General features: G+C 45.3%; 1 protein-coding gene and 1 long non-coding RNA gene across 2 annotated transcripts in view; both read right to left on the bottom strand.

The window, feature by feature from the left end:
- The window catches only part of zswim7 (zinc finger, SWIM-type containing 7), a 24,038-nt gene extending 8,633 nt beyond the window's left edge, over nt 1-15,405 (bottom strand). Inside the window, exons 1-3 of the mRNA XM_056411430.1 lie at nt 15,327-15,405; nt 11,581-11,602; nt 10,573-10,675 (exon numbers count right to left, since the gene is read on the bottom strand). Coding sequence (XP_056267405.1) covers nt 10,573-10,675; nt 11,581-11,602; nt 15,327-15,402 — 201 coding nt within the window. The 5' untranslated portion in view covers nt 15,403-15,405. The remainder of the gene's footprint in view (nt 1-10,572; nt 10,676-11,580; nt 11,603-15,326) is intronic.
- LOC130191742 (uncharacterized) lies at nt 8,034-8,948 on the bottom strand. The gene is made up of 2 exons (XR_008831244.1): nt 8,324-8,948; nt 8,034-8,230 (listed from the first exon to the last, which is right to left on the bottom strand). It is a non-coding gene; the product is annotated as an uncharacterized LOC130191742 (long non-coding RNA).

Here is a 15,405-nt window from a genome sequence, read left to right as displayed (position 1 = left end):
TAACTGCTCACTGCATGCCACACCCACCCCGCCCCTCCCCCTGCTCGGACCACAGCCAGCGTGGCCCCACTCCCTCCAGCTTCCAGCCCTCTGCCACTCTCCACAGCTGCACTCCTCCCCCAGGCGACCACACAGAGCCCCCCCCCCACCATCACGGCGGATCAGGTCACAGGAGAGCCGAGGAGACTGCGCTTCAGGAAAGCAGCCGGCCCCGATGGAGTCTGTCCAAGACTCCTCAGGGCATGCGCGGTGGAACTGGGGGAGCCTCTGCAGCATCTCTTCAACCTGAGCCTCCAACTGGGGAGGGTGCCTGCTCTGTGGAAAACGTCCTGCCTCATCCCCATCCCGAAGAAGCCGCACCCCAGTGAGCCGAATGACTTCAGGCCAGTCGCTCTTACATCACACATATCTAAGACCATGGAGCGACTGCTGCTTCGCAACCTCAGACCTCAGGTACGCCATGCACTTGACCCGCTGCAGTTTGCATACCAGGAGAAGGTGGGCGTGGAAGATGCCATCGTCTACCTGATGCACAGGGCTCACTCTTATCTGGACAAGGGGAAAGGTGCTGTGAGAATCATGTTCTTTGATTTCTCCAGTGCCTTCAACACCATCCAGCCCCTCCGACTGAGTGACAAGCTCGTGCAGATGGGTGTGAACGCCCACCTGGTATCCTGGATCACTGACTACCTGACGGAGAGACCACAGTTTGTCAGGCTGAAAGACTGCGTGTCTGAGACTGTGTTGTGCAGCACCGGCGCTCCACTGGGGACTCTCACCTGTCCTGTTCACCCTGTACACATCAGACTTCACCTACAACACGGAGTCGTGCCACATCCAGAAGTTCTCGGATGACTCTGCTGTTGTGGGATGTATCAGGGATGGACAGGAGGGTGAGTACAGGAGCCTGGTGGACACCTTTGTGCAGTGGTGTGGGCATAACCACCTGCAGCTGAACGCCACCAAGACCAAGGAGATGGTGGTGGACTTTAGGAGGTCTCTGCCTCCTCTGCTCCCAGTCTCCATCGGGGGTGTCAGTGTGGAGGTGGTCAAGACCTACAAGTACTTGGGAGTTCATCTGGACAGTAAACTGGACTGGTCAGCCAACATAGATGCCATCTATAAGAAGGGTCAGAGCTCTACTTCCTGAGGAGGCTGAGGTCTTTCAATGTCTGCAGCAAACTCCTGCGCATGTTTTACCAGTCTGTTGTTGCCAGCGTCCTTTTTTATGCTGTGGTGTGCTGGGGAGGCAGCGTGAAGAAGAGGGATGCAGGGCGACTCGACAGGCTGGTGAGAAGGGCAGGAGCTGTTGTTGGCATGGAACTGGACTGCCTAACATCAGTGGCGGAGAAAAGGACATCGAGTCGGCTGCTGACCATCTTGGACAATGACCACCACCCACTACACAGCACTCTTAACGGACAGAGGAGCATTTTCAGTGGCAGACTCCTGTCACTGTCATGCTCATCGGACAGGCTGAGGAAGTCCTTTGTCCCCAGGGCAATACAACTTTACAACGCCACGCAGAGGGGGAGGGAGATGGACTTCTCTGCATGATTCTACCGCGGTCTCCCCTCCTCTTCTCAGCTCTTTATATTTCCATCCAACTGTCCATCTTTTAATCTTTTTACTCTTTTTACTGGCTATACTAGCCCATTGCACAGACTGTACTATTTATATCACTTTGCACACTGTAATATCTGTATACACCCTACTCCCTGTGAACATGTTCTCCCTTTGTGTCTTGTTTTTTATACTGTGATTCTACTGTGATTTGTGTATGTATGTTTGTGAGTTAAGTTAAGTGTATAAGCTACTGGATGACCTAAATTTCCCTCGGGATTAATAAAGTATCCATCTATCTATCTACACAATAGCCAATCAGAAAAAAAACCCGTATCTGGGTAAGATTTAATCCAGCAACCAATGAAAATATAGCATCCTGGAATTGCGCGCGACTGACGTTAATATCCGAAAATTTCGTTCTGCGGGGGTGGGGGGGGGGGGGGGTGCTGCTGATGGAAATGTCACTCTTGCCTGTCTTCAAAACTTGAGAGCCCTGTATATAGGCAGGTAGCGGGAAGTGCGGGGTCTGTTTTCAGCCGCTGCTTCCTGGAGCCGGGGAAGCTAAACATTTGTGGCACTGCTTTGCGACGACGGCGTTTGAACCGACATCGTGTAAACTACCGCCTCACTCAATGCATCACAAACGCGTCAAACACAAAGCAGACCATCGAGATCAGAGCAGCGGCACTCACTGCTGCTAATGCCACGAAATAAACTTCTTCCCAGACTTATGACGGGGAGAGAGAAAAACGTTATGCAATCATTTACATGCTGGGAAGGTTGTGAACCGGAGCTGCGTGCCAAGAGGAGCGTGGACCTGCAGGTACATGGACGTCAGACACAACGGAGGAGCTCAACGAGTAACATTTATAATACACGAGCCATCCACTACTTGCATGTTCCATCAAATGTACATCCTAATGAATTACTCTCTCATTAAAGTTAACCATACTTGGTTGTGTTAGTCTGAGACATTATACACGAAAACAACAAGTTATTGGAATACAATTTCTTGTTTTTACACTTTGATTCACTACTGATTAAACAGATAGGATTGTGTGTGTTAATTGTTGCGCTCCAGAAGTGCTGCTGGGAAGCTTCAGACGGATCCAATGCCGGCTGTCTCCAGCGCCATCGCTCTCCAGCTGGGAGTGAGTGACGGCCTCCGGCCTCCGTGTGTGTGGGGGTTTAAACTGAGGTGCAGCACACAGCGCAGCAATAGAGCAGAAAAGGAGACGTGTGTGACCTTCCCTGAGGTTCAGACACGTCTCTTCCACGGACGTTTTACTGTCCCTCAGCCTCCAGCCTCCAGCCACGAATCACTGCTGCAGCAATGGGAAGTGTGGAGAGACTACGGCGCTCGATGGTGTTTTGAGCCCTCACCGGCGCCTTCCAGGCAGCGGCTGCCTGGAAGGCGAAAACTCTGATCCAATCATATTCAAATCCACTTTATTGCATATTCAAAAAACCCACTTGGGCGCATTTAACCGTTCAACAATTTCAAAACGTAGCTATTTTATTTCAACCTGCTAGCTAGCAGATAGATGATGCTAATCTTAGCTGTGGTAATGTCATTTCTACCTGCTAGCGAGCTAAATCTGGTTAAAACATTAGGTAACAAAGTAAGATTAATTACTGCAGATTAATCACTGTATTTGAGTGATTGTTAATGGTTAGTGGTTATCTTTCAAATGATGCCTGTGAGGCACTTGACGTTGAGACTGGTTGACTTCCAGGCTGCTTTGGAATAAGGATACCTCTGAGGCAGCCACCTGTCTTTGGATAACTCTGAGGCATCATAGGTAGTGTTGACTGCCAGGCTGCCTAGTCGTTGGTATACAGGTTAACTCACAGGCATCCAGTTGGTTTTAGATACCTGTAAGGCATCTAGACGGACATTAAGAGGCTGACTCCCAGGCTGCTCTCAGGCAGCCAATTAGCTTTGGATGCCTGTGAGGCACTTGATGTTGAGACTGGTTGACTGTAGACTGAAGTTAAATTGTCCTCATGCCTCCTCATACAGATAGGCCTATTGAATAAATCTGACAGATTATTTTTAACAGTGCATATGCCTAACATTATGTGATAATACTAATCACACTCATATTGCCTTTCTCTTTCAGTTCATGAAGAAATGGCGCCCAGGAAGGTAAGGTTCAACCTAGACCTACTTTAATGACTAAAAAGTCTCTTTCACACTGACATTTAACAATGACTTCAATAATTCCCCAAAAATACTTATTAGTTCCTTGCAATGTCTTTATACAGTAGGATGAGTTCATCTCCTCATATAGCAAATTTGGTTACTTCTTGTTACTTTATAGGACCATCTGCAAAGATGGTTTTTTTCTGATCACCACTGGTTGGTGGAGCCCGCCCCAGCCCCAACCCCATCTAGCCCTGCTGCTCCATCCACCCTTCCTGCCCCATCCCACCAAGCCCTACTGCCCCATCCCAGCCGGCATTTCAGAATGTCCACAGCCTTGAGGACATGCTCATCGAGCAAAAGGTGAAGTGCACAGCTAGGCATAGGTTTCTTCAAGACAGGTTTATATTTTTAGTGGTAGTGTGGTAGTAACAGTGCTGAGACCATCTGTGATGGGATCTGGGAAAACCAGTCACATGGTGAAATTTGACCTTTTGGAAGCTGACTTCAAGCTTGTTTCAAATATTTTTTCATTATTTGTCTGTTTCAAATGTTATGATTGCCCAAAGTCAGCTGATCAGTTAGATTTCATGGAATAAAACAACTTTAAAGAGAGGGTTCTAAATAGACTGGCTGGTTGAATAAAGCACATTTTAACACATTCAATTAATGAAAAACAAGTAGATATGTTTAGGGATGATAGACAACATGTTATAGAATAATAATTGAATCAAAACCCAATTTCACCAAAATACTGAGTTTACTAGTATTTTCACTCTAATCTCAAAATGTCCCTTTTCACCATGTGACTGGTTTCCCAGAGCCCATCACAGTTTTGGGTTATAGGAACATCTGTTGGGATGGCAGTAAAGACAGAAGGGCTATGTACAGACATTACATGTACAATACTGTACTGTATGTAAAGAAGAAGAAAACATAATATCATTACGAATAATATTGTTGAAACATTGAAACCTTCTTTGAGTGTGACTCAGAAATTATTTTTACAAAGATACCAGATAACGGTGGAGGAGATCAGGAGGAGGACTGCTCCACCTGATTGCAAACTATTCAAAGACAGACCACAACAAGCGGCAGATACAAACTGTCCATCACGACGGGCATTTAAGCGCAGGCGAAGACTAGTCTTTCCCCAGTTTTCCGACCTGTCCCACACTGCCCCAATAAAATATTTAGATAATATTTATAGTGTATTAAATTCTGCCATCCTTCGTGCTTAGTAAACTAAGCTGTTTGCGTGAAATTTTGTTTTACCATTTTACTGTGTGTATGAGGGTTGTATTTGGCCTTTATTTTCAATAAAGAATATGTCACACCCATCAGTCATGTCTCCTCCATCATGTGTGTGTCCTCTGACGATACATTTAAAAAAAATAATTAATGTAAGTTGGGGTTTCATTAACTTGTAACACTCTACTGGAATAAACCCTTATGTGAAGCTGTAGAAATTAGTGTTGACATAGTGTTACCATGACTATTTGCCTTAATCCACATGCGATCTGTAATTTACACCATGCGATTTCAGGCCCAGCTAGCTAAATTATCAGACTAGTTAAATCAAGATGCCAAGTTCAATACACTTCCAATTCACGACACATACACAGTGATGTAGAACATGAAGAAATGTCACAAGCCAGGAAATACATAATGTGTGTGTGTGTGTGTGTGTGTGTGTGATCAGCTGATTGAGTGGAGTCGGACAGGAAAAAGAAGATGCTTTACAGGACGGTAGCTGTATCTTTAGATCCAAAACACTGTAATACATAATTAAAGTATGATGGAGAAGGCCACTGAACACATCTTTAGTCCGGGGGTCAACTGTGCTATCTTGTTGTGCTAGATCGCCATTGTATATTTACAAGCCGTGATTAGATGCTCGCATGGAGAGAAGACACAGCTCAACTGGCATTATTTCACTTTTCAGAAACACAGCATGAATAAACTGGAGTTACCAGATGTCAGAGAACGATGTTAAAATGCAATCGGCTAGTTATACGGGCAGAAGATGAGCTGGATTCAGCGGGATGAGAATACTCCTGCTCACACTAGTTATGTAGTTCCGACAAGTTGGAAATGACTTCACTGAGGGAGAATGTAGATATTGTGACATCAGTGATTTCACATCAGAAGGAAAACCGTGAGAGCAGTCTCTTGTGTTTCACTGAGACGTGGCTACACGCGGACTATCCGGATCACAGCGCGTCTTTGCCCGGCTTCAGGACTGTTCGGGCTGACAGAGACGCTACACAGAGCGGTAAGAAGAGGCGATCGCTGTTTATGTGAATGAACGGTGGTGCCACCGACCATGTGTGCGTGAAGGAGCGCTGTAGCGAACATTGAACTGTTGGCCGGGGGATGCGCCTGTACTATTTGCCGAGAGAGTTCACGTCCGCCATTTGGTTGTCGTGTACGTGCCGCCATCAGCTGACGCTGAGGAAGCTGTGGACACCATCCACTCCACTGTGTCTGCTCTGCTGAATCATCAGCCTGGAGCATTCATGGCTATCACTGGTGACTTTAACCACACCACACTGGATAAAGCTCTGCCAACCTTCCATCAATACATAGACTGCCCAACAAGGAACAATAAAACTCTGGACTTGCTGTATGCTAATACTAAGGACGATACAGCGCCACTGCCCTTCCCCCCCTCGGCAGGTCTGATCATGACCTGGTCCGGCTGACACCCAGGTATGTTCCTCTGGTGAAGAGGCTGCCGGTGACCACCAGGACTGTGAGAGGTGGTCTATGGAGGCTAACGACGCCTACAGGACTGCTTGAGTCAACGGACTGGGATGTGCTGTGTGGACCGCACGGGAGGACATCAACAGTATGACCGACTGCATCACGGAATACATCAAGTTCTGTGAACACACCACCATCCCATCACGGACTGTGCTGCTTCCCAACAACAAGCCCTGATCACCAGGGACCTGAAGGCGCTTCTAACATGAAAGCTGCTTTCAGGTCTGGAGACAGGGATGAGCTGAGGAAAGCCCAGCGCAACCTGAAGGTGAAGCTCAGGAGGGCAAGGACTCCTATAGGAGGAAGCTGGAGGCCAAACTCCAGCTGAACAACACAAGGGAGGTGTGGTCTGGCATGAAGCAGATAACTGGCTTCAAGGTGGGAGGAGACAGCCAGGGGCTCCTGGAGAGGGCCAATGAGCTGAACTGTTTTTTCAATAGGTTCAGTTCACAGCCCTTCCCCGCCTCCTCCACATCACACCTCCCAAACACCTCCCCTCTGTCCCCCTGCTGAGCTGCACATCCACCGAGCCCTCAATAACAATGGGCCTCCACCCTCCCCTCTCTCTGTGACGACTGACCAGGTGAGAAGACAGCTGGAGAAACTACACCAGCGCAGAGCTGAAGGTCCTGATGGCATCAGCCCCAGGGTCCTAAAGACCTGCGCCACCCAGCTGTCTGGTGTCCTGCAGCGCCTTCAACCTCAGCCTGAGGCTGGGGAAGTCAGTGCTGTGGAAGACGTCGTGCCTGGTCCCTGTCCCAAAGAAGTCAGCACCATCTGGCCTCAACGACCACCGACCGTCGCCCTCACCTCCCATGTGATGAAGGTGCTGGAGAGGCTGGTCTTGGCCCACCTCCGCCGCAGGTGAAATCATCGTTGGACCCTCTGCAATTTGCTTACCAGCCTCATGTGGGAGTGGACGACGCCATCATCTACCTGCTGCAACGAGCTCAGTCGCACCTGGATGGTTCAAAGACAGACCACAACAAGCGGCAGATACAAACTGTCCATCACGACGGGCATTTAAGCGCAGGCGAAGACAGCGAACCCGTAACTAGTCTTTCCCCAGTTTTCCGACCTGTCCCACACTGCCCCAATAAAATATTTAGATAATATTTATAGTGTATTAAATTCTGCCATCCTTCGTGCTTAGTAAACTAAGCTGTTTATGCGTGAAATTTTGTTTTACCATTTTACTGTGTGTATGAGGGTTGTATTTGGCCTTTATTTTCAATAAAGAATATGTCACACCCATCAGTCATGTCTCTCCTCCATCATGTGTGTGTCCTCTGACGATACATTTAAAAAAAATAATTAATGTAAGTTGGGGTTTCATTAACTTGTAACACTCTACTGGAATAAACCCTTATGTGAAGCTGTAGAAATTAGTGTTGACATAGTGTTACCATGACTATTTGCCTTAATCCACATGCCTAACATGTCGGATCTGTAATTTACACCATGCGATTTCAGGCCCAGCTAGCTAAATTATCAGACTAGTTAAATCAAGATGCCAAGTTCAATACACTTCCAATTCACGACACATACACAGTGATGTAGAACATGAAGATATTTAATTAATGAACACAACAAACAACAAATTGCTAATTGTTAATATTTTCAATGTGTGTGTCAACACACTTTTTAAAAATATCCACCACCACCTCTACCATTCCTGGCCCCAAGGTGTGCGTGAGGAGGTCAAATTGATCATTTGACCTCACCTGGTTGGCGAGGTGCTGGAGCTGTTGTCTGGAGGAAAAGATAAAAACATAAATTCAGGATAAATAATGTCTATTAAACCTGTCAGAGCCCAGATATAGGATGTGGAATATTGCAAATTACTTGAACTCCGTGGCTCTCCCTGTGGCCACAGTGGGGTCTGATGCCGGCAGCATGGCCACTTCTTTAAATTCGATGCTCCTGGCAGCCAGAGCACCGACGGAGGAGCAGGTCCTTGGCTTCGCCTTAACAAAAATGGGAAAGACATATCATGACACGAACACAGTATTAAATTCAGATTTGATGCACATACCAATGTGACAATGAAACACTTATTGACACTGGGGTGTAATAGTTTGGAGCTGGCTTTCTGAAGTTCTTTATTGATATAAAGTAGTCTTTAAAGTCTTTAAAGTAGTTATTTATTGATATAAAGTAGTCAACACTACCTATGATGCCTCAGAGTTATCCAAAGACAGGTGGCTGCCTCAGAGGTATCCTTATTCCAAAGCAGCCTGGAAGTCAACCAGTCTCAACGTCAAGTGCCTCACAGGCATCATTTGAAAGATAACCACTAACCATTAACAATCACTCAAATACAGTGATTAATCTGCAGTAATTAATCTTACTTTGTTACCTAATGTTTTAACCAGATTTAGCTCGCTAGCAGGTAGAAATGACATTACCACAGCTAAGATTAGCATCATCTATCTGCTAGCTAGCAGGTTGAAATAACATTACCACAACATTAGCCGCCCAAAAATAGCTACGTACCTTTGAAATTGTTGAACCAAGTGGGTTAAAGCTCAAATGCGCTCCAAGTGGGTTTGGCTCCAATGCAGGTTTGAATATGCAATGCGCTCCAATAAGTGGATTTGAATATGCGCTCCGCTCCAAGTGGGGGTAGCGCATTGATTGGATCAGAGTTTTGGGGGGCGGGACCACCTTCCGGCGCCTTCCAGGCAGCCGCTGCCTGGAAGGCGCCGGTGAGGGCTCAAAACACCATCGAGCGACTACGGCTGCAATCGATTCATGTTTCACAGCGCTTCCCAGAGCCCAACGCGACGTCTTTTAACTGTTAATATTTAATTTCTCTTCATATATATGACAAAGAAAAGAAGTCCATCCTCGTGTACGACGAGCTGCGAAAGCAGTAATAGTAGATTTCTCCGACCGACTAATGATTTCTACTCAATATAACGTTAAAGCCTCAGTGAGTAAAAACAAGATGTTTTAAGGAGTCACATCAATGTTCAAAAGCTAAATATCACACGGTGCTTAATATGTATTTGGGAAAACGCACAGTTTTAAATATTCGTAAACATATATAATTTGTACTGTGAAGGTTTTCCTTCCAATAAGAACAAAAATGGAAAAGAGCTCGTAACGCTCCTTATTCTGCAGCCTTGAGGGGAAATTAAGTGGACGTCAACAATTGAAGTTGAAAGTGTCCCAACAGAACAGAATCCATGTCTTTATTTAGCGGCATTGTGCTTTCCTTTCATAAAACCTCTTTTTGCAGGGCCTGAAGGCGTTTACAGGAAGCGTGGGTCAGCATGACCACAACCTCAGCACCGTGGGCGGCCTCATACCTCCCATCGCAAGTCATCTACGGCCATGAGAATTTAAGAACTTAATCAAGGAGCTCACTTAATGTAGCAAACACTCGGCCCCTATTGTTTACGGTTTTAAATGATATATTTGTTTTGAGATGTTATAATATAACCCACAGAAAATAATGTACTTGAGTTTGGTGGGTTGCAACTTTTATTCTCAGTGCCTCTGTTAGACAGGAAGAAATGTCACAAGCCAGGAAATACATAATGTGTGTGTGTGTGTGTGTGTGTGTGTGTGATCAGCTGATTGAGTGGAGTCGGACAGGAAAAAGAAGATGCTTTACAGGACGAGAGGTAGCTGTATCTTTAGATCCAAAACACTGTAATACATAATTAAAGTATGATGGAGAAGGCCACTGAACACATCTTTAGTCCGGGGGTCAACTGTGCTATCTTGTTGTGCTAGATCACCATTGTATATTTACAAGCCGTGATTAGATGCTCGCATGGAGAGAAGACACAGCTCAACTGGCATTATTTCACTTTTCAGAAACACAGCATGAATAAACTGGAGTTACCAGATGTCAGAGAACGATGTTAAAATGCAATCGGCTAGTTATACGGGCAGAAGATGAGCTGGATTCAGCGGGATGAGAATACTCCTGCTCACACTAGTTATGTAGTTCCGACAAGTTGGAAATGACTTCACTGAGGGAGAATGTAGATATTGTGACATCAGTGATTTCACATCAGAAGGAAAACCGTTTATTTGCAAACCGTTTGTAAAGGTTCAGAGTTAAACGAAGCGCGACAGACCTGGAACGCTTTGCGTCCGCTGGGTGACGACAGACAAGTGACAGAATGCTGGTCAACAAGGTCCAACGCCTGCAGAGCGCAAGGCCCGAAGACAAACGTCAGCCTGAAAGACAGGAAGAAGAAAAGGGAAAGAGGCAAGGTAAGCAGGTGCAGGCATCCACAAAGAAATGTATTTGACATGGTATGCAGAGACTAAATTATGTATATAAGACATTCAAACAGTGTGTGTGAGTCTCATTGAATAAGCCAGCTTTGACTGTAAATTTGAAATATCTCAATGTGAAACATCATGCATCCAATGAAAGATACAATACCTAAAGAAAAGTGTTATTATACATATATATATTGTGAAAGAAAAATTATTTTTCACAATAACTGCACCAGTGTACACACTATGACTGGCTTGATAAGAAATACCATGTAAGTTTATCACATAGACATTGAATGTAATAAACAGCAATCCCGAGATGCATTCGATTAGAAAAAACTCAATTCGGAACCATCACTAGTCTACATTTTTTAGAGTTTGAAGTCAGTATTTTCCCCAACGAGGCCAAGATGAGAGAAACCAGGAGATATATTGAACCAAAGGTCAACGTCTGCTTGTGAAGAACTGCATGTGTGTGCTGAAGAGCCTCTAAACCAGAAGCTTCCTGACAGACAGGATGTGGCTGTGATGACGGTGAGGAGCCCTCCACTCGCAGAAACTCGACCACAAAGCCAAAGAAGCGTCTCGGTGGAGACGCAGAGCAGCATCATGACGCGGTGTCTCAGCATTACTCCTCTTTTACCACTTTGGTAAAGCCAGGAAGTAAAAAACCTGCTCGTTATGGTTTCTGCACTTTACACCCACACCGCCTTTATTTCCTTCTTTTAAACATAGATCATATCTCAGACGTTGGAGAATGACTACGTTTATGAATACTCCTAATAATGTAACTGATGTTTGCAGACTTACAGAGATGGAAGTTTATGGGTAATAAGGGGACTGATAACATTGATACTTACGCGATGAGCAGGTCATCAGGAACTGCAAAAAAAAGAGAAAGCATGAATCATTTCTTTAAATGTGTGATTGGGTATTATATATTTACAGTTTTGTTTTTTACAGAAAATAAACTCCAGTTTTCAGAGATTAAACTTTAATAAGCAATTTCTATCTAGTATCTGTTTCGAAGAAATTAAACCCAGTTCACCACAGACCAGAGCTGTGCTTTGTGTTGACGTTGAGGTAAAGATTAAGATACTATATTCAGATACACAGACAGATGCTTTACGTCTTCATTACATGTTTGGTTGACTTTGCTTTAAAAAAATGTTTATTAGCCGCTGGAGAACTTGTTTAATTCTATACGGCAATTTATTAAAAAGCACTGCACAGTCCACTCAGTCAGGTTTAATGAAGACTTTTACTTTGGGGTCATGCTACTTTTTAGTAACGGATTTGATTTGGTTTCTATCCACTCTGTGAACCGAGTAGATAAAGAGAGGAAAGCTGAAGGCCAAACAGTCGTGGGTTCAGGTCTGATGACGGTTTGAGATAATATCCGTTAACACTATTCAGATGAAGTGGTAATGGCTCTGTGTCGACTGTTTAAACCTATTGGGAGTCCCTCGGCGTGACTTGAGGACACAACACCAGCTCTTCCTAAAGTCAAAATGTATGTGCTTTCCAGTTTGGAAGGTAAAAAAGGCCAAATACAGACTAAAGGCCCTCCCCCGTCTCCTCCACACATCACACCTCCCGAACACCTCCCCCTCTGTCCCCCCTGTTGAGCTGCACATCCACCGAGCCCTCAACATCAATGGGCTCCTCCACCCTCCCCCCTCTCTCTGTGACGACTGACCAGGTGAGAAGACAGCTGGAGAAACTAAACCAGCGCAGAGCTGAAGGTCCTGATGGCATCAGCCCCAGGGTCCTAAAGACCTGCGCTACCCAGCTGTCTGGTGTCCTGCAGCGCCTCTTCAACCTCAGCCTGAGGCTGGGGGAGGTCCCGGTGCTGTGGAAGACGTCGTGCCTGGTCCCTGTCCCAAGAAGTCAGCACCATCTGGCCTCAATGACTACCGACCGGTGGCCCTCACCTCCCATGTGATGAAGGTGCTGGAGAGGCTGGTCTTGGCCCACCTCCGGCCGCAGGTGAAATCATTGCTGGACCCTCTGCAATTTGCTTACCAGCCTCATGTGGGAGTGGACGACGCCATCATCTACCTGCTGCAACGAGCTCAGTCGCACCTGGATGGAACCGGTGTCTCTGTGAGAGTCACTTTCTTTGACTTCTCCAGTGCATTTAACACCATCCAGCCACTGCTGCTGGTGAGAAGCTGCGGTGGTCGGTGTGGGCGTCCACCATCTCCTGGATCACTGACTACCTCACAGGCCACAGTTTGTCAGAATGGGACGTGTGCTGTCTGGAGCGGTGGTCAGTGATGTTGGAGCCCCACAGGGAACTGTTCTGTCTCCCTTCCTCTTCACCCTGTACACCAGTGACTTCCAGTACAACACGGAGTCATGCCATCTGCAGAAGTACTCTGATGACTCTGCAGTGGTCGGGTGTATTAGGGATGGACGGGAGGAGGAGTACAGGGCAGTGGTGAGTGACTTTGTAAAGTGGGCCGATGAGAACCACCTGCGGCTGAATGTGGCCAAGACCAGAGAGATGGTGGTGGACTTCAGGAGGAAGGCGACAGCTCCTCCACCTCTGAGTGTCCTGGGAGTGGGCGTGGACATGGTGGAGGAGTACAAGTACCTGGGCGTCTCCATCGACAGCCGACTGAACTGGAAGGCCAACATCAACGCTGTGTACAAGAAGGGGATGAGTCGACTCTTTTCCTGAAAGCTTGATCCTTCAACGTGTGCAGCAAGATGTTGGAGTTATTCTACCAGTCGGTTGTGGCCAGTGTGCTGCACTTTGCCATTGTCTGCTGGGGAGCAGCATCGAGCCGGTGACACCAGCCGTCTTAACAAACTGGTGAGGAAGGCTGGCTCCATCATCGGCTGCCAGCTGGAGCACCTGGAACAGGTGGTGGAGAGGAGGACGTTGAAGAAACTTGTGTCCATATTGGACAACCCGGACCACCCTCTCCACCACCTCCTACAGGGACAGAGGAGTACTTTCTCCAGACGTCTCCTCACGCTCCGCTGCCACAAGGACAGATACAGGAGAACATTCCTGCCGACGGCTATGAGGCTCTATAACAGATCACCTCTTGCCAGATCATAATATTTACACTATGTTGATCTGAATTTCATTTATTTACACTACACACATACATTTCATTTTCATTTATACTACACACATACACACACTTTGCATTTTGCACACTGTCTATATTTAATATTTTTATATTTAATTTAATTTGTCATTAGTATTATGTATGCATATATGTTGTATATATCCATATATATTTTTATTTTATATTTTACTTGGTATACTTCTTGTATATATCAATATCTTTCATCCCTGTTTTTTATCTTTTGTTTTATATTTTATTTTTTATTCTTGTGTTTAGTTTATTGGTGCTGCTACTGTTACGACAAATTTCCCCTTGGGGATGAATAAAGTATCTATCTATCTATCTATCTATCTAAAGATAATAAAAGTCCACTGAGGCAGAAGGCAATCCATTATGGATATTATCAATAACCTTGTTGTGGGTTCTTGTACTGTACACCTCTCTACACGGCACACTTGCGGTCTAACTACAAAAAAGCCTACGGAGACTTCAAGTGGCCGACAATGATGCCATGAGAATATAGTTGAAGAGACCGAGGTGGACTAGTGCAAGTGAGATGTTTGTGGCTGCAGGAGTCAAGACATTCAAAGCGGTTTAAAGAAATCTAATGTACAAATTTATCTGCCGGTTTGATGACTCTGAAAATGAGATCATCATGTTTTTATCAAATATAAAGTTCAGCACTACAAGTCCCAGCTGTGGAGACATTGTTTATTTATAAAGCATGTGTAGTTGTTTGTTTTTTACTTCTGGTTTTGTATGTATTTTATTATAATTTAATGTTTTGTACTATCTGGACCTTGAGTTTGTAATACAAGTTTGATTGATTGATTGATTGATTGGTGGCAAAACTAAGCATCTTTGTGTATTTAGAAAAATGCTATACAAGTTTGAATTATTATTATTATAACATTCGCATATTTTACATAATGCTGACAAAAAGTGAAAACAGTGCTTTGCCTTCATGTAATTAATTTTCAAGAACTGCGATGTTGTCAATGCAAGAGCCTGGTGTAAATAATAAGAATAAGAATAAAAGCTGAATTTGCTTTGGTTTTGGTATCATGCATTACACGCACACATGGACGCAACAGAACTATTGTTACTATCATCAATGACATCTGAGCTTTTTCAACTCTGACAACAATATATCTGCGGTTAATGGGACTGCTGTGGTGGATAGTCGCGGAGTCCGCTCCCTGGACGAAAGACTGTTACCGCAGCGCCACCTACAGCCCGATCATTAAACGACATCGATGGAAAACACTGCAACAACGATTCAGTAAATGACCAAATGGTACATGAACGTTACTGAACAGCACAGTAAAGACAGCTGCGTTATAATACACAGAAAATAAACACGTTTTCTTCTCGAACAAAGGAGTTCACGTTAAGTTAAGAAAGTCCCGCGACGGAGTTTATCCCATTCTGCTTTATTAGCGCGTGACGTGAATGCGACAGCTACTTTTTTATTTTATTTTAACGGTCACGGTTGTCTCTCTGGACCACCCTCCACTTACTTTGGGATGTTTCCTGGTGTGTGTTTTGAATATCTCTGAAAAGTTGTTCGGCCACTGCAGGTAAACATGAGCGCATTTT

The sequence above is a fragment of the Pseudoliparis swirei genome, chromosome 3, assembly GCF_029220125.1.
Source record: "Pseudoliparis swirei isolate HS2019 ecotype Mariana Trench chromosome 3, NWPU_hadal_v1, whole genome shotgun sequence".
NCBI classification, from domain to species: domain Eukaryota; kingdom Metazoa; phylum Chordata; class Actinopteri; order Perciformes; family Liparidae; genus Pseudoliparis; species Pseudoliparis swirei.
Note: the sequence above shows the minus strand (reverse complement) of the source record. Positions and strands in the feature narration are given on the sequence as shown.